The sequence below is a fragment of the Leptodactylus fuscus genome, chromosome 6, assembly GCF_031893055.1.
Source record: "Leptodactylus fuscus isolate aLepFus1 chromosome 6, aLepFus1.hap2, whole genome shotgun sequence".
Classification (NCBI taxonomy): Eukaryota; Metazoa; Chordata; class Amphibia; order Anura; family Leptodactylidae; genus Leptodactylus; species Leptodactylus fuscus.
Window position 1 is genome coordinate 89,051,044 of NC_134270.1, and position 24,551 is coordinate 89,075,594.

General features: G+C 47.1%; 1 protein-coding gene across 1 annotated transcript in view; it reads left to right on the forward strand.

The window, feature by feature from the left end:
- Positions 1 to 12,452: 12,452 nt before the first annotated feature.
- The window catches only part of SLC9A8 (solute carrier family 9 member A8), a 324,107-nt gene continuing 312,008 nt past the window's right edge, over positions 12,453 to 24,551 (forward strand). The window contains exon 1 of the mRNA XM_075276791.1: positions 12,453 to 12,697. Within this exon, the coding sequence (XP_075132892.1) occupies positions 12,684 to 12,697 (14 nt within the window). The 5' untranslated portion in view covers positions 12,453 to 12,683. The remainder of the gene's footprint in view (positions 12,698 to 24,551) is intronic.

Here is a 24,551-nt window from a genome sequence, read left to right on the forward strand (position 1 = left end):
CTCACATATTTCTTGAGGCAAATTGTCTATAGACAAAGACATAACGGATATGGGCAGACATCGACCATTACACCCCTGCCCCCAAGAAACTACTGACTCGGTCTCCCAGTTGATAATAGGGTTATGCTGCTTCAGCCAGGGCCACCCCAACACTACTTGTGCTGGTAACTTAGACAACAAGAACAAGTCAATCTCTTCCCTGTGGCCACCCACAATAAACTCCAGACCCTCCACCTGTTTGGAGATGACAGCTTGCTGTAGAGGGGTCTTATCAATAGCCCACACCGGTATCTGAGACTCCAAGACCAAAGGACTCACCCTTAATTGCTCACAAAACTCTGAGTCAATAAGGTTGACTGCCGAACCACAATCAACCAAAATCCGGCACTTCTGCCCATTTACCCATCCTTCAAGGGTCAACCCGGCAGTCTGAGTACAGGAAATATGCACACCTCCCTCCTTAGTAGGTTTTCTCCCTTTACCCTCAATAGACCTGGGGTTATTACTCTCCTTGGCGAACCATTCTCTGGAGGGGCATACCTTTGCTACATGTCCCATCCCTCCACACACAAAACAGCGTACTGTGCAGGACCCTTCACTCTTGGGTCTTGCACTTCGCACAGTGGCCCCAATCTGCATGGGTTGGTCCCCCGGGTCCTCTCTAAAAACAGAGAATTGAGGAGGGCTAAGCCCCCCAGGACTCTTGTCTCCACGCTCCCGGAGGCGCCGTCCAACTCTAATTGCCAGCTGCATGGCCTCATCTAGATCTCCCGGAACAGGGTGAGAAACTAGATGGTCTTTAACCTGGTCCGAGAGCCCTGTCTCAAACTGACTAAGTAGAGCGGGGTCATTCCAATGTACTTCTGCTGCCCACCTACGAAACTCGGTGCAATATTTCTCTATAGCGTGATCCCCTTGCACCACACGTCGTAGGTTATACTCAGCCGTGCGTACCCTGTCTGGGTCGTCATACAGTAACCCCATTGTGGAGAAAAACGCCTCTACAGTTAGTAAGCAAGCTGAGTCGGCTGGTAACGAATGTGCCCAGATGAGGGGATCATCTCTCAATAAAGTAATAATAATCCCAACTCTCTGTACCTCAGAACCGGAGGAAAACGGCCGTAGCCGGAAATACAAAAGACAGTCCTTTTGAAATCGGAAAAAATCTGACCTCTTACCTCGGAAGGGTTCAGGTAAGCTGACTTTTGGCTCCAGAGGCCGACCCACAGGGGCGCTACTCACCTGCCTCTGTATGCCCTCCACCTGAGAGGCTGTGTGTTGAGCCAACTGCTGTACTTGAGATACGCCAGAAGCTTGGATGGCATCCATTCGTAGCTTGATCCCCTCCATCTCAGTGGAAATCTGCTGCACCGCCTGGTACAACTGTTTCAGGTCCGTCATAATGCAAACGAACCTTTTTTTTTTTTTTTTTTTTTTACCGGCTGAGTGTACTGTTATGTCAGTCCAGGTAGCTGCAACGGGGCTAAGGGATAGCAGTAGGGAATCTCGCCCTGCACTACTCCCACTAGCTATCCCGGTCCCTGCCTCACGGGTGTGGGTCGGCTGTACTCAGGCTAAGCCTGACCCCGACAGCTCCTCTCTCACTGATTCCGTAGGCCTAGAGGGAAGTGGGAGAAGGAATGCCCTATAAGACCTCTAGGGACTGGAGACTAAAGGGGGTCACCCCTAACGAACAAGTGAAGCTGCTACTGACAGGGACTGACAAGGGTGTGCGCTGACTAACAACACAAGCAGCACACAGGAAAAATGTGGGAAAGGATTCCCCCAAACCAATATGGGAAGGAACCTTACACTAGGAAAGAAACACAGGGAAACTGAATAGAAATCAAAGGATAAGGCAATTCACTCACACAGTCAATTATACACAGAGGGAGGATTGGTGAACACAGAAGGGAAAACACACAAACCAACTCGTTCACCCAAACCTCCCAAAAATCAACCACGGAACTTCCTCTATCCCAGAACACCACCTACTCCTCCTGCTAAGGCCTAGCTCTGTAAAAGCGACACTCAGCACAGAACCATGGGAGACATGGGTTTAAATACAGAGTAGAGACCACTCCTCCCAGGTGCAAATGGGAGGACAGACTAATCAACCAGGAGATAAAGCTGCCTACCATCAGTGCGCACGTGCAAGTCAGAAGGTGTGCACCAATACTCACGACAGGACAACCCCGCAGCGCCAGGATGCCACCCCAGACACTGCGCAGCCAAAAACTCCCCAGGTAAGAAAAATAGAAAGTAAAGAACCTAAATACTCCTAACATATATAGTGGTCGGGGAACCAGGCTTTCCTCGACCGCTGTCATAGTGGTACTGGACACCGGCTATCTCTAGCTGGTCACTATAGTTACGCCCCTGGCAGTGGGTCTTTGAGGTACTGCTGGCATCTAAGGGGGGCAGGGGGTCTTTGGGGTACGGCTTGCATCTGAAGGGGGAGTAATCATCCCTGGGGTGCTGCTTGCATGTAATGGTGGGCAGGGGACCTGCTGCATGTGTTTATATGGGATCCCAGGGGTATTGAATTTGTGTGTTGGGTTCCTGGTGCACTGCTTGTGTGTGAGAGGGAGTTCTGGAGGTGGTCCCAGGGTGCTGCCACCTGTGTCTTTGTTTGGAGGTCCCTGGGATGCTACCTGTGTGTGTGAGGGGGTGCTGGTGGTGGCCCCTTGGGTACTTCCACCTGTGGGCATGTGGCGGAGGTTCCGGGGTACTGCTTTGTAGTGTTTAGGTCATTTGGCTGCTGCCTACATGTAAATGGGGGATTCCTGCAATGCTACCTGTATGTGGGCGGGGGTTGTTGATGGGCTCTGAGATGCTACCACCGGTGTGCGTGTGGGGATGCTACCTGTGAGTTGGAGGGGTCCGGCACCTGAGGTGTTGTCACCTATGTGTTAGGGTGCTTCTGCTGTATGCTGAGGGGGGATGGGGGCTTCAGTCCCTGGGGGGCTACCATCTGTATCCTGAGAGGGGCGCAGGGGCTGCCATCTGTATGCTAGGGGGATCCAGGACCTGGGGGCTGCCTCCTGTGTGCTGTTGTGATCTGGACCCTGGGGAGCTGCTGCCTGTGTGCTGAGTGATCCAGGCACTGGGAGGCTACCACTTGTGTGTTGGGGGGAGGGTCCGGTCCATGGGCGGCTGCTGCCTGTATGCTAGGGGAGGGTGGTGGTCCGGTCCTTGGGGGGCTGTCACCTGTATGCTGGGGGCCTGCATCTGTGTGCTAGGATCTCCGGTACTTGGGAGACTGCTGTCTGTGAGCTGTTGTGATCTGGACCCTGGGGGGCTGCCTGTATGATACGGGTTCCAGTCCCTAGGGGCTGCCGTCTGTGCCTTGGGAAGGGGGATCCCTTAGAGGTTGCTGTCTGGTGTGGGGTGCTATCTTCATGTAAGTGGGGGGTGCTGCCTCTGTGTGAGGGGAGGCTGTGGGTGTCCCTGGGCAGGCTGCCACCTGTGTGCATGGGGTCAGGTCCCTGGTGGGTTGTCATCTGTGTGTTGGTGGAGGGGGTTCCTGGGGAGTGACACTTTTCTAGTGTTTGTGGAGTCCCTGGGGTGTTCCTGCATGTGTGAAGTAGGTGGTTGGGGAAGGGGGCTGCTTGGGTGTAAGCAGAGTAAAGCACGTGTCTCTGGTTACATAGCGCAGGGACGCTGAAGTTATAACATACAGTAGTGCCCCTGTGTTAAATATATTCTCACTCCTCCTGCATTATAAATAGAATGGCCCCCACATCCTACTGTCCCACCCTTTATATCCAGGTTGTGAGCTGTATGCATAAACATTCTGCACTGCTCACTCTCCACGCTGTTTAAAGAGGACCTTTCATCACTTGGGGCACATGCGGTTTTATACATTGCTAGAAAGCCGACAGTGGGCTGAATTCAGCGCTCTATCGGCTTTCCCGATCTGTGCCCCCGGTGAAGAGCTATCAGTGCCGGTACCGTAGCTCTTCATAGTCAGAAGGGCGTTTCTGATACTCTGTCAGGAACGCCCTTCCTCACAGCAACATCTATAGCGCTGTACTGTGAGAGTGGGAAGGAACGTTCCTCCCCGCTCTCACAGTACAGCACTATAGGCACTGATGTGAGGGGAGGCTGTGAGCGTCCCTGGACAGGCTGCCACCTGTCTGCATGGGGTCAGATCCCTGATGGGTTGTCATCTATGTGATGGTGGAGAAGGTTCCTGGGGATAATACTTGTCCATAGACTAGTAGTGGGGGGGGGGAACGTTCCTGTCCGCTCTCGCAGTCCAGCGCTATAGGCGCTGATGGGAGGAAGGGCGTTCCTGACTGTCATAAACGCCCTTCTGACAGTGAAGAGCTACGGTACCGGCACTGATAGCTCTTCACCGGTGACACAGAACGGGAAAGCCGATAGAGCGCTAAATTCAGCGCACTGTCGGCTTTCTAGTGGTGTATTACACCGCATGTGCCCCAGGAGGTGAAAAGTCCTCTTTAAACAACATACAGCCTGGCGCACATGTGATCCTATCTTTCCTCTAGTAACCCCATCACATGAGACGACAGTGGCTGTTTTTTTCCATGAGAGCAGGTAATACTAGACCAGGACAGGTAAATGGGTGGAAGGGGGGGGGGAGGTTGATGGACTACGTTGGTAACTAGTGGAGGTGGTTTTTTGTTTGTTTATTGTTTTGTTTTTTTAAAATGGATGAGGATTGTGCAGATGGTTTTATTTCAATAAAATATACATTTTTTAAAATGTATGTTTGTTTTATTAATATTGCTGTAGGCGGAGCTTATCATAAGATATAGGTCCTATACTGACTAACCTATAGAGAATATACCCAGACCATGAACCTACCGGCAGCAACTCCAATCTAGCCAATTCTGTAGTGAGACAGCTAGAATGGAGTTGCTGTAGGGAGGACCTACCTATAGCAACTACAGAATATACTGAGACCATGAACCTACCTGCAGCAAGTCCATTCTAGTCAGTTCTGTAGTGAGACAGCTAGAATGGAGTTGCTGTAAGGAGGACCTACCTATAGCAACTACAGAATACCCTCAGACCATGAACCTACCGGCAACAACTCCATTATAGCCAGTTCTGTAGTGAGACAGCTAGAATGGAGTTGCTGTAGGGAGGACCTACCTATAGCAACTACAGAATATACCCAGACCATGAACCTACCAGCAGCAACTCCATTCTAGTCAGTTCCGTAGTGAGACAGCTGGAATGGAGTTGCTGTAGGGAGGACCTGCCTATAGCAACTACAGAATACCCTAAGACCATGAACCTACCTGCAGCAACTCCATTCTAGTCAGTTCTGTAGTGAGACAGCTAGAATGGAGTTGCTGTAGGGAGGACCTACCTATAGCAACTACAGAATACCCTGAGACCATGAACCTACCTGCAGCAACTCCATTCTAGTCAGTTCTGTAGTGAGACAGCTAGAATGGAGTTGCTGTAGGGAGGACCTACCTATAGCAACTACAGAATATACTGAGACCATGAACCTACCTGCAACAACTCCATTCTAGCCAGTTCTGTAGTGAGACAGCTAGAATGGAGTTGCTGTAAGGAGGACCTACCTATAGCAACTACAGAATATACCCAGACCATGAACCTACCAGCAGCAACTCCATTCTAGTCAGTTCTGTAGTGAGACAGCTAGAATGGAGTTGCTGTAGGGAGGACCTACCTATAGCAACTACAGAATATACCCAGACCATGAACCTACCAGCAGCAACTCCATTCTAGCCAGTTCTGTAGTGAGACAGCTAGAATGGAGTTGCTGCAAGGAGGACCTGCCTATAGCAACTACAGAATATACCGAGACCATGAACCTACCTGCAGCAACTCCATTCTAGCCAGTTCTGTAGTGAGACAGCTAGAATGGAGTTGCTGTAGGGAGGACCTACCTATAGCAACTACAGAATATACCCAGACCATGAACCTACCAGCAGCAACTCCATTCTAGTCAGTTCTGTAGTGAGACAGCTAGAATGGAGTTGCTGTAGGGATGACCTACCTATAGCAACTACAGAATATACCCAGACCATGAACCTACCAGCAGCAACTCCATTCTAGCCAGTTCTGTAGTGAGACAGCTAGAATGGAGTTGCTGCAAGGAGGACCTGCCTATAGCAACTACAGAATATACCGAGACCATGAACCTACCTGCAGCAACTCCATTCTAGCCAGTTCTGTAGTGAGACAGCTAGAATGGAGTTGCTGTAGGGAGGACCTACCTATAGCAACTACAGAATATACCCAGACCATGAACCCTGCAGCAACTCCATTCTAGCCAGTTCTGTAGTGAGACAGCTAGAATGGAGTTGCTGTAGGGAGGACCTACCTATAGCAACTACAGAATATACCCAGACCATGAACCTACCAGCAGCGACTCCATTCTAGCCAGTTCTGTAGTGAGACAGCTAGAATGGAGTTGCTGCAAGGAGGACCTGCCTATAGCAACTACAGAATATACCGAGACCATGAACCTACCTGCAGCAACTCCATTCTAGCCAGTTCTGTAGTGAGACAGCTAGAATGGAGTTGCTGTAGGGAGGACCTACCTATAGCAACTACAGAATATACCCAGACCATGAACCTACCTGCAGCAACTCCATTCTAGCCAGTTCTGTAGTGAGACAGCTAGAATGGAGTTGCTGTAAGGAGGACCTACCTATAGCAACTACAGAATACCCTGAGACCATGAACCTACCTGCAGCAACTCCGTTCTAGCCAGTTCTGTAGTGAGACAGCTAGAATGGAGTTGCTGTAAGGAGGACCTACCTATAGGAACTACAGAATATACCCAGACCATGAACCTACCAGCAGCAACTCCATTCTAGTCAGTTCTGTAGTGAGACAGCTAGAATGGAGTTGCTGTAAGGAGGACCTACCTATAGCAACTACAGAATATACTGAGACCATGAACCTACCTGCAGCAACTCCATTCTAGCCAGTTCTGTAGTGAGACAGCTAGAATGGAGTTGCTGTAAGGAGGACCTACCTATAGCAACTACAGAATATACCCAGACCATGAACCTACCAGCAGCAACTCCATTCTAGTCAGTTCTGTAGTGAGACAGCTAGAATGGAGTTGCCCTAGGGAGGACCTACCTATAGCAACTACAGAATATACCCAGACCATGAACCTACCAGCAGCATCTCCATTCTAGCCAGTTCTGTAGTGAGACAGCTAGAATGGAGTTGCTGTAAGGAGGACCTGCCTATAGCAACTACAGAATATACCGAGACCATGAACCTACCTGCAGCAACTCCATTCTAGCCAGTTCTGTAGTGAGACAGCTAGAATGGAGTTGCTGTAGGGAGGACCTACCTATAGCAACTACAGAATATACCCAGACCATGAACCTACCTGCAGCAACTCCATTCTAGCCAGTTCTGTAGTGAGACAGCTAGAATGGAGTTGCTGTAAGGAGGACCTACCTATAGCAACTACAGAATACCCTGAGACCATGAACCTACCTGCAGCAACTCCATTCTAGCCAGTTCTGTAGTGAGACAGCTAGAATGGAGTTGCTGTAAGGAGGACCTACCTATAGGAACTACAGAATATACCCAGACCATGAACCTACCTGCAGCAACTCCATTCTAGCCAGTTCTGTAGTGAGACAGCTAGAATGGAGTTGCTGTAAGGAGGACCTACCTATAGCAACTACAGAATATACCCAGACCATGAACCTACCAGCAGCAACTCCATTCTAGTCAGTTCTGTAGTGAGACAGCTAGAATGGAGTTGCTGTAAGGAGGACCTACCTATAGCAACTACAGAATATACTGAGACCATGAACCTACCTGCAGCAACTCCATTCTAGCCAGTTCTGTAGTGAGACAGCTAGAATGGAGTTGCTGCAAGGAGGACCTGCCTATAGCAACTACAGAATATACCGAGACCATGAACCTACCTGCAGCAACTCCATTCTAGCCAGTTCTGTAGTGAGACAGCTAGAATGGAGTTGCTGTAGGGAGGACCTACCTATAGCAACTACAGAATATACCCAGACCATGAACCTACCAGCAGCAACTCCATTCTAGTCAGTTCTGTAGTGAGACAGCTAGAATGGAGTTGCTGTAGGGATGACCTACCTATAGCAACTACAGAATATACCCAGACCATGAACCTACCAGCAGCAACTCCATTCTAGCCAGTTCTGTAGTGAGACAGCTAGAATGGAGTTGCTGCAAGGAGGACCTGCCTATAGCAACTACAGAATATACCGAGACCATGAACCTACCTGCAGCAACTCCATTCTAGCCAGTTCTGTAGTGAGACAGCTAGAATGGAGTTGCTGTAGGGAGGACCTACCTATAGCAACTACAGAATATACCCAGACCATGAACCTACCTGCAGCAACTCCATTCTAGCCAGTTCTGTAGTGAGACAGCTAGAATGGAGTTGCTGTAAGGAGGACCTACCTATAGCAACTACAGAATACCCTGAGACCATGAACCTACCTGCAGCAACTCCATTCTAGCCAGTTCTGTAGTGAGACAGCTAGAATGGAGTTGCTGTAAGGAGGACCTACCTATAGGAACTACAGAATATACCCAGACCATGAACCTACCAGCAGCAACTCCATTCTAGTCAGTTCTGTAGTGAGACAGCTAGAATGGAGTTGCTGTAAGGAGGACCTACCTATAGCAACTACAGAATATACTGAGACCATGAACCTACCTGCAGCAACTCCATTCTAGCCAGTTCTGTAGTGAGACAGCTAGAATGGAGTTGCTGTAAGGAGGACCTACCTATAGCAACTACAGAATATACCCAGACCATGAACCTACCAGCAGCAACTCCATTCTAGTCAGTTCTGTAGTGAGACAGCTAGAATGGAGTTGCCCTAGGGAGGACCTACCTATAGCAACTACAGAATATACCCAGACCATGAACCTACCAGCAGCATCTCCATTCTAGCCAGTTCTGTAGTGAGACAGCTAGAATGGAGTTGCTGTAAGGAGGGCCTACCTATAGCAACTACAGAATATACCCAGACCATGAACCTACCAGCAGCAACTCCATTCTAGTCAGTTCTGTAGTGAGACAGCTAGAATGGAGTTGCTGTAGGGAGGACCTACCTATAGCAACTACAGAATATACCCAGACCATGAACCTACCAGCAGCAACTCCATTCTAGTCAGTTCTGTAGTGATACAGCTAGAATGGAGTTGCTGTAGGGAGGACCTACCTATAGCAACTACAGAATATACCCAGACCATGAACCTACCAGCAGCAACTCCATTCTAGTCAGTTCCGTAGTGAGACAGCTAGAATGGAGTTGCTGTAAGGAGGACCTACCTATAGCAACTACAGAATATACCCAGACCATGAACCTACCAGCAGCAACTCCATTCTAGTCAGTTCTGTAGTGAGACAGCTAGAATGGAGTTGCTGTAGGGAGGACCTACCTATAGCAACTACAGAATACCCTAAGACCATGAACCTACCAGCAGCAACTCCATTCTAGTCAGTTCTGTAGTGAGACAGCTAGAATGGAGTTGCTGTAGGGAGGACCTACCTATAGCAACTACAGAATATACCCAGACCATGAACCTACCAGCAGCAACTCCATTCTAGTCAGTTCTGTAGTGAGACAGCTAGAATGGAGTTGCTGTAGGGAGGACCTACCTATAGCAACTACAGAATACCCTGAGACCATGAACCTACCTGCAGCAACTCCATTCTAGTCAGTTCTGTAGTGAGACAGCTAGAATGGAGTTGCTGTAGGGAGGACCTACCTATAGCAACTACAGAATATACCCAGACCATGAACCTACCTGCAGCAACTCCATTCTAGCCAGTTCTGTAGTGAGACAGCTAGAATGGAGTTGCTGTAAGGAGGACCTACCTATAGCAACTACAGAATATACCCAGACCATGAACCTACCAGCAGCAACTCCATTCTAGTCAGTTCTGTAGTGAGACAGCTAGAATGGAGTTGCTGTAAGGAGGACCTACCTATAGCAACTACAGAATACCCTGAGACTATGAACCTACCTGCAGCAACTCCATTCTAGCCAGTTCTGTAGTGAGACAGCTAGAATGGAGTTGCTGTAAGGAGGACCTACCTATAGCAACTACAGAATATACCCAGACCATGAACCTACCAGCAGCAACTCCATTCTAGTCAGTTCTGTAGTGAGACAGCTAGAATGGAGTTGCTGTAGGGAGGACCTACCTATAGCAACTACAGAATATACCCAGACCATGAACCTACCAGCAGCAACTCCATTCTAGCCAGTTCTGTAGTGAGACAGCTAGAATGGAGTTGCTGTAAGGAGGACCTACCTATAGCAACTACAGAATATACCCAGACCATGAACCTACCTATAGTAACTACAGAATACACCCAGACCATGAACCTACCTATAGCAACTACAGAATACCCTAAGACCATGAACCTACCAGCAGCAACTCCATTCTAGTCAGTTCTGTAGTGAGACAGCTAGAATGGAGTTGCTGTAGGGAGGACCTACCTATAGCAACTACAGAATATACCCAGACCATGAACCTACCAGCAGCAACTCCATTCTAGCCAGTTCTGTAGTGAGACAGCTAGAATGGAGTTGCTGTAGGGAGGACCTACCTATAGCAACTACAGAATACCCTGAGACCATGAACCTACCTGCAGCAACTCCATTCTAGTCAGTTCTGTAGTGAGACAGCTAGAATGGAGTTGCTGTAGGGAGGACCTACCTATAGCAACTACAGAATATACCCAGACCATGAACCTACCTGCAGCAACTCCATTCTAGCCAGTTCTGTAGTGAGACAGCTATAATGGAGTTGCTGTAAGGAGGACCTACCTATAGCAACTACAGAATATACCCAGACCATGAACCTACCAGCAGCAACTCCATTCTAGTCAGTTCTGTAGTGAGACAGCTAGAATGGAGTTGCTGTAAGGAGGGCCTACCTATATCAACTACAGAATATACCCAGACCATGAACCTACCAGCAGCAACTCCATTCTAGTCAGTTCTGTAGTGAGACAGCTAGAATGGAGTTGCTGTAGGGAGGACCTACCTATAGCAACTACAGAATATACCCAGACCATGAACCTACCAGCAGCATCTCCATTCTAGCCAGTTCTGTAGTGAGACAGCTAGAATGGAGTTGCTGCAAGGAGGACCTGCCTATAGCAACTACAGAATATACCCAGACCATGAACCTACCAGCAGCAACTCCATTCTAGTCAGTTCTGTAGTGAGACAGCTAGAATGGAGTTGCTGTAGGGAGGACCTACCTATAGCAACTACAGAATATACCCAGACCATGAACCTACCAGCAGCAACTCCATTCTAGTCAGTTCTGTAGTGAGACAGCTAGAATGGAGTTGCCCTAGGGAGGACCTACCTATAGCAACTACAGAATATACCCAGACCATGAACCTACCAGCAGCAACTCCATTCTAGTCAGTTCTGTAGTGAGACAGCTAGAATGGAGTTGCTGTAGGGAGGACCTACCTATAGCAACTACAGAATACCCTAAGACCATGAACCTACCAGCAGCAACTCCATTCTAGCCAGTTCTGTAGTGAGACAGCTAGAATGGAGTTGCTGTAGGGAGGACCTACCTATAGCAACTACAGAATACCCTGAGACCATGAACCTACCTGCAGCAACTCCATTCTAGTCAGTTCTGTAGTGAGACAGCTAGAATGGAGTTGCTGTAGGGAAGACCTACCTATAGCAACTACAGAATATACCCAGACCATGAGCCTACCTGCAGTAACTATATACTGATAAATCAGGCGCACAGCGATACGTCAGAATTTACCTCTATATCAGTTATTAATTGCCATATATTTCCATTATCACTTACAACAAGAAAGTGACACAAGTTATAATAAAACACGTAAGGCTGCGGCGTCAACGCCCTGTTCAGACCATATGGCAAATATATATTTATAAACTATATATGTAATATATATAGGTATATCGATCTATATATATGTAATTTTATATATTTATTAAATATATATATATATATATATATCATATATATATATATATATATATATCAGTTATATATAAGTGCCATATGTATATATGTCCAGGAATGTGTTTTTCCTATATTCTTATTGATACAATATACATATACAATGTCTCTCTTGGCCAGTAATGGATCCTCCCTATAGACACTCCACTCTAGCTGCTCCTGTAGTGAAGTGACTAGATTGGAGTTTCTGGCGGCAGCTCCTCTAAGCAACTCCATTCTAGTCACTTCAGTACTGAACAGTCTACATTGAAGTTGATTCTAGCAGGTCCTCCCTCCAGCAACTCCAATCTAGTCACCTTACTACTGAATTGTCTAGATTGGAGTTGCTCCTGGTAGGTCCTCCCTACAGCAACTCCATTCTAGACGGTTCACTAGTGAGGTGACTAGATTGGAGTTGCTGGAGGGAGGACCCACCAGGAGCAACTCCATTCTAGACGCAACCGGAGAGATTGCATACCGGAAGCACCTCCATTTTTGAAGCGACCTTCACAAGCATTAACACATACCTCCCATATACATTACCTACGCACAAAGCTCTCAAACGTTACACTTCAGTTTTATCTGACGGCACTGTCTGCATGATAGCAAGATACGTCAAATTACTTCCGGCTCTGCATCTGAATGCGTGAGGAGGGCTTTTACTTCCTGATTCCTTACAGCATGATAAGGGTGTGCTAATATGGCGGAAACGGAGTAAGTGTTTATTTGTAAGTGTATATTTGGTGACCCGATTTTGTGGTGTTATTGCAGCGGCTGGTAGAAGCGTAGAGGAGGACTCCACAGATTAAATTATCTGTATGTCTGTCGCCCACTAAGGTGCATTTTCATACATACACTTCTGGCCACCGATTTGTTTAGCAGGGGTTTGGTAAGCATAATATTCCTTTGGTCCCTTTTACTAATTGTCACTGGAATTGTGGCGAACGAACAGATTCAGAGACTTCTGTAGGAAAGTTACAAACTTTGCAGTCCCATTACAAAAGCAGAATTTATCAGTAAGATGTTTGCTATATTAATGAAGCTACAGCAAATGCAGGCACCTAAAGCCACAATGATATAACACATTGAGGGTGATTTATTAAAGGGAATTTATCATTAGATCTATACATTTTTCAATAAGCACATGTTGGAATAACCTTCTTCTAGTCCCATCTTCCTTCTTCTGTTCCTATCTGTCGTTTTTGAATAAAATGCTGATATGCAAATTCAGCTCACAGAGGGGACATACTAAAAAGAATGAAGAAAAAGAATAAAGAAAAAGAATGAGCATTATTACCAATGGGGAAAGATGTAAAATAAAGATTTTCTGAGCTTTCTAGGTTTAAAAGAACTGGAATGAACAGGATACATCTTGATACATCATGTGTATAAAGAAATGAACATATATTCCATAGAAACATATGTATAACACTTTTCCTGTGCTAGATACACCAGGAATAAATAGGATATATCTGTAGTCTATAGTGGAATGAACATATATTCCATGAAAACAGATGTATAACACTTTTCCTGTGCTAGATACACCAGGAATGAACATGATATATCTGTAGTCTATAGTGGAATGAGCATATATTCCATAGAAACAGATGTATAACACTTTTCCTGCGCTAGATACACCAGGAATGAATAGGATATATCTGTAGTCAGGGGTGAACCTGACCTTTTCGCCGCCCGAGGCGACCGACAGAAAGCCCCCCCTAGGAGGGGGCGGAGCGGGCGTGGCACCACGAAGGGGGTGGAGCAAAGCAAAGGGGGCGGGTCTTAGTGGCGCTCACAGGTAGAGAGCAGGCAGGGAGAGGACCTGCTCTCTGCCTGAGCGTGAGGGGAGGCCGCTGGAGCAGCGCTGCTCCAGTGGCCTCCCCAATCCACCACTCGGTGCTAAGCAGTTACCAGTTAGGTAAGCAAAAATGCCGCCCTCCCTGGGGCCCTGGCATAGCGCCGCCTGAAGCGGTTGCTTCAGGTCGCCTCATGGGAGGTGCGGCACTGTCTGTAGTGTATAGTGGAATAAACATATATTCCATAGAAACAGATGTATAATACTTTTCCTGTGCTAGATACACCAGGAATGAACAGGATATATCTGTAGTCTATAGTGGAATGAACATATATTTTATAGAAACAGATGTATAATACTTTTCCTGTGCTAGATACACAGGAATGAACAGGATATATCTGTGGTGTATAGTGGAATGAACATACACTCACCGGCCACTTTATTAGGTACACCTGTCCAACTGCTCGTTAACACTTGATTTCTAATCAGCCAATCACATGGCGGCAACTCAGTGCATTTAGGCATGTAGACATGGTCAAGACAATCTCCTGCAGTTCAAACCGAGCATCAGTATGGGGAAGAAAGGTGATTTGAGTGCCTTTGAACGTGGCATGGTTGTTGGTGCCAGAAGGGCTGGTCTGCGTATTTCAGAAACTGCTGATCTACTGGGATTTTCTCGCACAACCATCTCTAGGGTTTACAGAGAATGGTCCGAAAAAGAAAAAACATCCAGTGAGCGGCAGTTCTGTGGGCAGAAATGCGTTGTTGATGCCAGAGGTCAGAGGAAAATGGCCAGACTGGTTCGAGCTGATAGAAAGGCAACAGTGACTCAAATAGCCACCTGTTACAACCAAGGTAGCCAGAAGAGCATCTCTGAACGCACAGTACGTCGAACTTTGAGGCAGATGGGCTACAGCAGCAGAAGACCACACCGGGTGCCACTCCTTTCAGCTAAGAACAGGAAACTGAGGCTACAATTTGCACAAGCTCATCGAAATTGGACAATTGAAGATTGGAAAAACGTTGCCTGGTCTGATGAGTCTCGATTTCTGCTGCGACATTCGGATGGTAGGGTCAGAATTTGGCGTCAACAACATGAAAGCATGGATCCATCCTGCCTTGTATCAACGGTTCAGGCTGGTGGTGGTGGTGTCATGGTGTGGGGAATATTTTCTTGGCACTCTTTGGGCCCCTTGGTACCAATTGAGCATCGTTGCAACGCCAAAGCCTACCTGAGTATTGTTGCTGACCATGTCCATCCCTTTATGACCACAATGTACCCAACATCTGATGGCTACTTTCAGCAGGATAATGCGCCATGTCATAAAGCTGGAATCATCTCAGACTGGTTTCTTGAACATGACAATGAGTTCACTGTACTCCAATGGCCTCCACAGTCACCAGATCTCAATCCAATAGAGCATCTTTGGGATGTGGTGGAACGGGAGATTCGCATCATGGATATGCAGCTGACAAATCTGCGGCAACTGTGTGATGCCAACATGTCAATATGGACCAAAATCTCTGAGGAATGCTTCCAGAACCTTGTTGAATCTATGCCACGAAGAATTGAGGCAGTTCTGAAGGCAAAAGGGGGTCCAACCCGTTACTAGCATGGTGTACCTAATAAAGTGGCCGGTGAGTGTAATATTGGGGGGGGGGGGGGCCTGCTGTGGAAGATTATAATATTGTCTGGGGGCCCAAAGTGGAGCATCTACTACTGTCTGGGGGCCATTGTGGAGCATATAATACTGTCTGGGGTCCACTGTGGAGGCATATAATACTGTATGGGGGCCACTGCAGAGCATATAATATTTTCTGGAAGCCACTGTGGAGCATATAATACTGTGTGGGGTCCCTTCACTATTTATATCACACAGTATCTGCTTCATAGCAGACATGATATTAGTAGATGCAAAGAAAAAACAAAAAACAGCACCGAGCTGTATATGGTGAAGTATTGTTAAGTTGAAGGTACTCTTCTTTACATGCACTCTCACCTGATGGAGTTGTGAGAAATTCACAACTACTGTAAATGCCTGGAAACCAATTCTACGGGGTTCCTCCCTATGAGTGATTGAGCGACTGGGTCCTGTTCACCAATGGTGTGAAGGATCTAGATAGGGACCAGGAGGAAGGACCGCGCTTCACCAGATGTCAAAATAACCAGTTTATTAAAGTTCAACAGCAAACGCGTTTCGGGCATAGGTCGCCCTTCTTCAAGTGCAAAAGAACATCATAGCAAGGAAGTAGCAGCAGCAACCTTCACAGGCATGGAGGGCGTCATGTGCAGAGAGGATGGAGGCAGACTGACAGCGAGTGCGAAAAGTGTGTAGAGATAACACGTCTTCTGGCTCCCAGCTCCTGACCACAACCTCCTCTTCAGACCAAGTCTTCTGATGTGCAGTAGGAGTAAGATCTGTAGATGACACATCAGAAGACTTGGTCTGAAGAGGAAGTTGTGGTCAGGAGCTGGGAGCCAGAAGACGTGTGACTCTCTTGCACACTTTTCGCACTCGCTGTCAGTCTGCCTCCATCCTCTCTCTGCAAATGACGCCCTCCATGCCTGTGAAGGTTGCTGCTGCTGCTACTTCCTTGCTATGATGTTCTTTTGCACTTGAAGAAGGGCGACCTATGCCCGAAATGCGTTTGCTGTTGAACTTTAATAAACTGGTTATTTTGACATCTGGTGAAGCGCGGTCCTTCCTCCTGGTCCCTATCTAGTGATATTAGTAGAGGCTGTAATAACATTGCTCTGTCATTATTAAACAGATCCTGTGTGTAAATAGTGAATATTAATTGTTCAAAAGTACCAAATGCAGAGACATTTTCCCTTCAGTCCAAAGCTGCTTGCAGTATTGAAAGCCCTATTCACACGACTGTAATTTGTGGGTCCGTAACTATCTGCAATTGTGGATCTACACAGTATTAAGATTAAATTGCCGTGCTGGCACTTCGTGATAATTTAGTGGGTTTTGGGTTGCAGTTTGGGTACTCTGTCTCTAAAAGGTTCGCCATCACTGGTATAGATGGTCTGTGCATAGCCAATAAATTTTCTTTCTTCATGTGTTAAATTTAGGTGGGTCATCGTCGACATTGTGTAAAAAGTCTTTTCCATATAGTAAGCTTTTTAAAGCACATTCACATGTGATTCAACAGAATACATTTGTTTTATCCAAGCTTAAAGGTAATCTATCATCGGCTATAGTGATTTTTAACTAAACATATCTTTCATATCTTTGCATAGCCTTTAGAAAGGCTATTCGAGACATACCTTTCATTCATTGATTGGCGCCAGTGTTTTTGAATTAGTCTGCTTTTATTGATATGCTAATTATCCAGCACGGAGCACCGGAAGTCTTTATTATGTTTCCTGAGCACTGCCGCTTGGAGAATATTAAAGCAGACCTTTCAGCAGATTGGGCACAGGCAGTTCTATATACTGCTGGAAAGCTGACAGTGTGCTGAATTCAGTGCACTGTCTCCTTTCCTGATCTGTGCCCCGGGTAAAGCGCTATCGGTCACGGTACCATAGCGCTTTACAGTCAGAAGGGCGTTTCTGACAGTTAGCCATGGACGCCCTCCTGCCCAGCAGCGCCTATCACGCTGTAGAGTGTGAGCCGGGAGGAACGCCCCCTCCCTCTGCTCACACAGCTCGTCCATAGACGAGTATTATCAGGAGAGGATGGGGGGGGAGTTCCTCCCTGCTCCACAGTACAGCGCGATAAGCGCTGCTGGGCAGAAGGGCGTCTCTGGCTAACTGTCAGAAACGCCCTTCTGACTATAAAGCGCTACGGTACCGGGACCGATAGCGCTTTACCCGGGGCACAGATCGGGAAAGCCGACAGTGCGCTGAATTCAGTGCACTGTCAGCTTTCCAGCAGTATATAGAACTGCCTGTGCCCAATCTGATGAAAGGTCCTCTTAAAAGCAGGGTAATAGTGTAGAATAAGCTATCCGTATAATGGAAATAGCTAATTACTTTAACAAGTTCTAAGGATGGATCACTGAGCGTACTGAGCATGCTTCTTAAAACTACACGAACGTACTGCACCTGCACAGTACACTCGTTCATGAATACAGTGCAGCGATGACGATTTTCCTTTTTCAAAGAAGGGGGGGTGTACCTGAGACGATGAAGAGGAGGAGGAGAATGCAGGACCTGATGATGTAGTGCTTGGAGCACAGGAGTAACACCCCCAGGGCTCCGTGATCTGAATTTGCATATCAGTGAAAAGCATTGTATTCAAAAACTGCAGACAGGAACAGAAGAAGGAAGATAGAATCCCTTTAAGTAACTATTTATTTATAGACGTGTCTTTAGGTCCATTATTTATAGGACAGTCTGAATGGATTCCACCGACAGGTACACAAATTGCCAGAATTATTCTGGTTCATGTGGTTGTATCTGATCGCAAATAAATTTATTATGTAACTATAATAAATATGCCACCTAGGGCTAGTTTACAGTTAGCCAGAGGACACTGTCCTCCTGTCAGACAAGTGCTCATTTGCCCCTATCCAGGCGCTACCCGCCCTCACTCCCCCCCCTTCTTTGAAGTGCACGCTGTTCGTATCTACTCACCCTCCAACCGGCCGTCATATATCGACCGCCGGGACCTACCGCTGCCTTCATCGACCACTTCACCACCTGGCTTACACACTTCCTATCCACAGACACCCCCACCATCATCATGGATGTCTTCAACATCCCCATTAACACAGACCCCCCCCCCCCCACCTCCAGTCTCTTGTCCCTCACCGCCTCCTTTGGTCTCTCCCAATGGTCCTCCTCTGCCACCCACATAAAGGGGGGCACACTAGACCTAATATTCACCCGCCTCTGCTTCATATGCAACCTCTCTAACTCTCCATCCACGCTCTCTGACCACAACCTGCTGACATTCTCTGCCCTCTCCTCTCCAATAGACACCCCAACCTCTAAACCAACACGCCCCCTCAGGAACCTCAACCGCCTTGACACCTGCACCCTCTCAGACTCTCTCCTACCACTCGCTGATATATCCTCACTCCAGGACACAGATGCGCTGCTGCCTTCTATAATACCACCATTACCTCAGCCCTTGATTCTGTGGCCGCCTACACATACACCAGAGCCCGACCGATCAATAGACAACCCTGGCACACTGACCTGACTAAAAAACTGAGACGTGCCTCGCGGGTTGCAGAACGCCTCTGGAAGAAAAGCCACTCCAAGGAGGATTTCCTCAGGTACAAAGAAGCAGTTCTCTCATTTATGAACGCACTCACCTCTGCAAAGCAGGTCTACTTCACCACACTCATATCTGCACTCTTTCGCAACCCCAAACAGCTATTGTCCACCTTCAACTCCCTCCTCCGTCCTCCTGCCCCCCCCCTCCGACATCACTTATCTCAGCTGATGACTTTGCCGCTTACTTTAAAACTAAAATTGACACCATCAGAGACCGTCTCACCCTACTCCCCCGACAACGCCTCTACCCAACTACTTACTGTTCCTCATCCCTGACCTGTTTCTCCTCCATAACTGACGAAAAACTCTCCTCCCTAATCTCCAAATCCCACCTCACCTCCTGCGTGCTCGACCCGTCCAGTCACATCTCATCCCCAAACTCGCTGAAGTCATTACTCCAGCCCTAACCCATCTCTTCAATCTATCCCTAACCAATAGATCCTTCCCCTCAGCCTTCAAACACGCCACTATCACTCCTATACTTAAGAAACCGTCCCTCGACCCGTCCTCTCCTGCCAACTATTGTCCCATCTCACTGCTCCCGTACGCCTCAAAACTTCTTGAGCAGCATGTCCACTCTGAACACTCCTCCTATTTCTCATCCAACCTGCTCTTTGACAGACTTCAGTCTTCAGACCCCGGCACTCCACTGAAACTGCCCTAACAAAAGTCATTAACGACCTGCTAACCGCCAAAGCCAAGTGCCATTACTCTGTCCTCCTCCTCCTCGACTTCTCCTCTGCCTTTGACACAGTTGACCACTCCCTCCTGTTAGAAATTCTCTCATCCCTTGGTATCTCAGACCTGGCCCATTCCTGGATCTCCTCATACTTCACCGACTGCACATTCAGCGTCTCCCACTCGCACACCACCTCCTCAACTCGCCCTCTCTCTGTAGGTGTCCCCCAGGGCTCCGTCCTAGGACCCCTCCTGTTCTCCATCTACACCCTTGGCCTGGGCCAACTCATAGAATCTCATGGCTTTAAGTACCACTGCTATGCCGATGACACCCAAATCTACATCTCTGGACCAGACTTTACCTCCCTGCTGGCCAGAATTCCAGATTGTTTAGCGGCCGTAGCCTCCTTCCTCTCCTCCCGCTTTCTCAAACTCAACATGGAGAAAACAGAGTTTATCATCTTCAGCCCATCCTGTATGGCCCCTCCACCTGACCCATCTATCAAAGTTAATGGAACCACAATTACCCCTGTCCCACAGGCCCGATGCCTTGGGGTAACTCTGGACTCTGACCTATCCTTCAAGCCACATATTCAAGCCCTCAACACCTCCTGCCGCCTCCAGCTCAAGAACATCCACCGAATTCGCCCCTTCCTCACCCAGGAAACTACCAAGATGCTCGTCCAGGCCCTCATAATCTCCCGCCTAGACTACTGCAACAACCTTCTCCATGGACTCCCAGCTAACACCCTCGCCCCCCTCCAGTCCACCTTAAACTGCGCTGCTTGCTTAATCCACCTCACCCCCCGATCTTCATCGGCTGCTCCCCTCTGCCAGTCCCTCCACTGGCTACCTATAGCCCAGCGAATTGAGTTCAAGCTACTAACGCTAACATACAAAGCCATCCACAACCTGTCCCCTCCATATATCTCTGATCTAATCTCCCGCTACCTGCTCACATGTAACCTCAGATCCTCCAATGACCTCCTACTCCGCTCTGCTCTCATCCACTCCTCACACAACCGTCTCCAAGATTTCTCTCGTGCATCCCCCATACTCTTGAACTCCTTACCACGACACATAAGACTGACCCCCACAATCACAGGCTTCAAGAAGGCCCTGAAGACTCACCTATTCAGGAAGGCCTACAACCTCCAATAACACTATCACCGCACTGCCATCTGTACTGTCTCCCCCTCTCCTTCTGTCTATATCCCTCTCCCCTCATAGATTGTAAGTCCTCGCGGGCAGGGCCCTCTACCCCACTGTGCCAGTCGGTCATTGTTAGTATTATATCTACCTGTATATTCTGTGTATTGTATGTAACCCCCAAATTGTATCTAACCCCCAAATGTAAAGCACCATGGAATTAATGGTGCTATGTAAATAAATAATAATAATAAAAATAATAATAGTTTTTTGGCAGCGGATTTTGATGCAGAATCCCCCTCAAAATCTGCTTGCCAAAACAGCTCCCATTGACTTCAGTGGGAGCCGGTCGCTTCTTTTTTTTCTGCTAGCTAGTAGCAGAAAAGGTGTTTGCCAAAGGTGTTAAGGAAAGTACCCCTACATGAGATATTAGTTTATCTTCAGCCCTAATATTGTTTGTGTCTAGATTGTTTGTATTGTAGACACTTAGTATTGGGGGCTGATGTAGGTTTATGGGGATTTCCCTTACAAGTGTTCTGAGGGATGGAAGTGTTTTACTTGTAGTCCTGATCAGTTACTTTTGTTCATACACTTTAATATTGTATTTAGGATAGAACGTTTTAACCTCTTGGGCATATCAATAAAAGTTATATTTTAGTAATTTCACCGATCTGATATCAACAACTGTCAACCGATCTGTGAAGTATTGTTCCGAATTAGTGGTTGGTTATACCCTCTGTCAAGTGGAAATAGTAGGGAATTTGGTGTTCCCAATGTACTCCACATATTTTACGTATTCACTCTTCACCATCCACTGTGCAGTCACGTCTTGGATACTAATGCTCACTACACCCCTTGATAAGTTCTTTTAGGGGTGCAGTTTTTAAAATGGGGTCACTCCCTAGGGTAATCCACTTTTCTGGTATCTTACAGGCTCTGTAAACATGACATGACGTTTAGATTCCAAACATCTGAATCTGTTCTCCAAAAGTCGCATAGCGCTCCTTCGCCTTCTGCGCCTTGCTGTGTGCCCAAACTGCAATTTATGCCACAAGTATGACATTGGTGTACCCAGGATAACATAGTTAATGTCATATGTGGGTATAAATTGATATTTGAGCACAGCCGGGGACAGAAGGGAAGGAGCACTATTTGGTCTTTGAAGCACAGATTTAGACGTTTTGTTTTTTGTACACCATGCCACTTTTGCAGACCTTCTGAAATACTACTGAAGTGGAATACCCCGACATTTGACCCCATTTTAGAAACTACATCCCTTAAGAAATTTATTCAGGGGTACAGTGAGCATTTTTAACCCCTCAGGAGTTGCTATAACTTATTATCCATAAATAAATATGCAGCTGATTATAAAAGGTGAAAATGACAATTTTCCCAGGGATACGTCATTTCAGTGTGTAATATGTTGTGCCCAACTTGTCTCGGAGACGAACGCTCCAAAAGCTGTTGTGCCCGGGATACCCGCATAAGGGCTAGTTCACATGGGGCAAGAGGGGGCGGATTTTGGTGCGGAATCCACCGCAAAATCCGCCCCCTCACAATAGAGATCTATGTAGACCGCTAGTGTTTTTTTTTTTTCCGCTAGCAGTTTGTTCCCGCTAGTGGAAAAAAGAAGCGAGCTGCCCTTTCTTCAGGCTGATTCCGCGGCTGATTCAGCCGCAGCATCCGCCTTGCGACAGCACCCTCCGGACTAGGCCCATTCATTTGGCCCTAATCTGGAGCGGAAAGCCATGTCGGGATGCCATGACAGTATACTGGCACTGCAGCGGCATCCCGTCACAGCAGCTGCGACGGATTGTGCACACGTGGAATCCCCGTATGAACTAGCTGTAACAGTTTTTGGAGTGTGTGTTTCTGCTAATGCAGGCTGGGAACAACATCTCAGGCATATCTCTGGAAAAATTGCAATTTTTATTAACAGTCATTGATTCATTTCTGAAAATTAAATTTATGCAACACTCAAGGGTTAAAAATGCTCGCTACCCCATTTGATAAATTCCTTCAGGGGTCTAGTATCCAAAATGGGGTGACCTGTCTGCGGATTCCAATTTAGTGGCAATTCAATGGCTCTGTAAAGGTGGCATGATGTCCAAAAACCAAAATAACGCTCCTTCACTTCTGTGCCCGGCTGTGCCCAATCAGTAGTTTATACCCACATATGACATTCAGTTCATTATCCTGGGTACAACAGTGTCATTCATGTGGTCATAAACTGCAGTTTGGGCACACAGTAGGGCGCAGATATGAAGGAGACCTGTGTGTTTTTGAAGTGTAGATTGTTGACGCCATGTCAGGTTTGCAGAGACCCTATAATTGCCCCTTCAAAATGGGGTCACTTCATGGGGAATTCCAAGTTACTGGCACTTCCGGGATTCTACAAAAACAACATAGCACCCAAAAAGTCCCTCTAAATCTTTACTCCAAAAGCTAAAAAGAGCAGTGCTCCTTCCTTTCTAAATCCTGCTGGGTGCCCAAGCAGTAGTTTACGTCCACATGTACAACTTTTCTGTACCTGGGATAGTCCAGTTAATAGTTTTACAAGTGTATGTCTCTGATGACACAAAGTGGGCCTAAGAGATTGGGCACTGAAATGGCATATACAATTCGAAAATTGCAATTCTCCTTCTGTATCATTTGCTGTGCAGTACCATTTGTAAAAGCCTGTTTGGTCAAAATGCCACTGTAACCCCAGATGAATACATAAAGGAGTAGCGTTTTTAAAATGGGGTCACTTCATTGAGTTTTCCCACTGTACTGGTTTCTCAGGGGCCTTACATACAGTACATGCCTTAGTGGAAATGCTTTTATACTGCCAAATCCATGGTCTTTTTCCATTCTGAGCCCTACTGTGTGCTCAGACATCACATGATGTAGGGTATTCCCGTATCCAGGAGAACCCTCATTACAATTTATGGGGTCTATTTCTCGTGTTTCAGAATGTGAGGGTGGAGTAACCCTAAATAGGACGTATTAAAAAAATTCAACTTTTTATTAAATAATGGTTAAAAACACAACACAATTCAACTCCCAAACCCAAAATATATGAAAAGAGAGGAGGAAAAGTCTGCCTACGGTGTTGGCCAAAAGTATTGGCACCCCTGCAATTCTGTCAGATAATACTCATTTTCTTCCAGAAAATGATTGCAATCACAAATTCTTTGGTATTTACTACGGGTCTTTCCATCGCCCAGGAGAGGTAATTTTGAACGCAAATTGTTACAAAAAGAGTCAAGATGGACGTTTATCCTAAAAACATACATACTGTGGGGTCTAAATGAAAGCATATCATATGCACCTTTCACTCGAATAAATGGATTTGTTCCCTATAGTTTAGGTGATGCCATTGATACTATGCAATCCACTCTATTTTGCAGTTAGACTAGAGACTTTTAGTTCTCTCTCTCGACTTCGTGTGCGGGTTGGCGGTGGCGCTGAACCACTTATATGTACGCAATCACTGGCGCTTCTAATTGGCGGTGTGCACATGTGCGAACCCCTGCACACACACCCCTCCCATTGGCCCTCCTTGAACACCGCGGTCTCTGTACCTACTTATACATTCCAAGTTTCGAAGAGCCGAAAGAGGGACAATATATGCGCCGCGCTCAGTTTCATGTCCCCCCATCTCTGCTTCCAGTTTCATGTCCCCCCATCTCTGCTTCCAGTTTCATGTCCCCCCATCTCTGCTTCCAGTT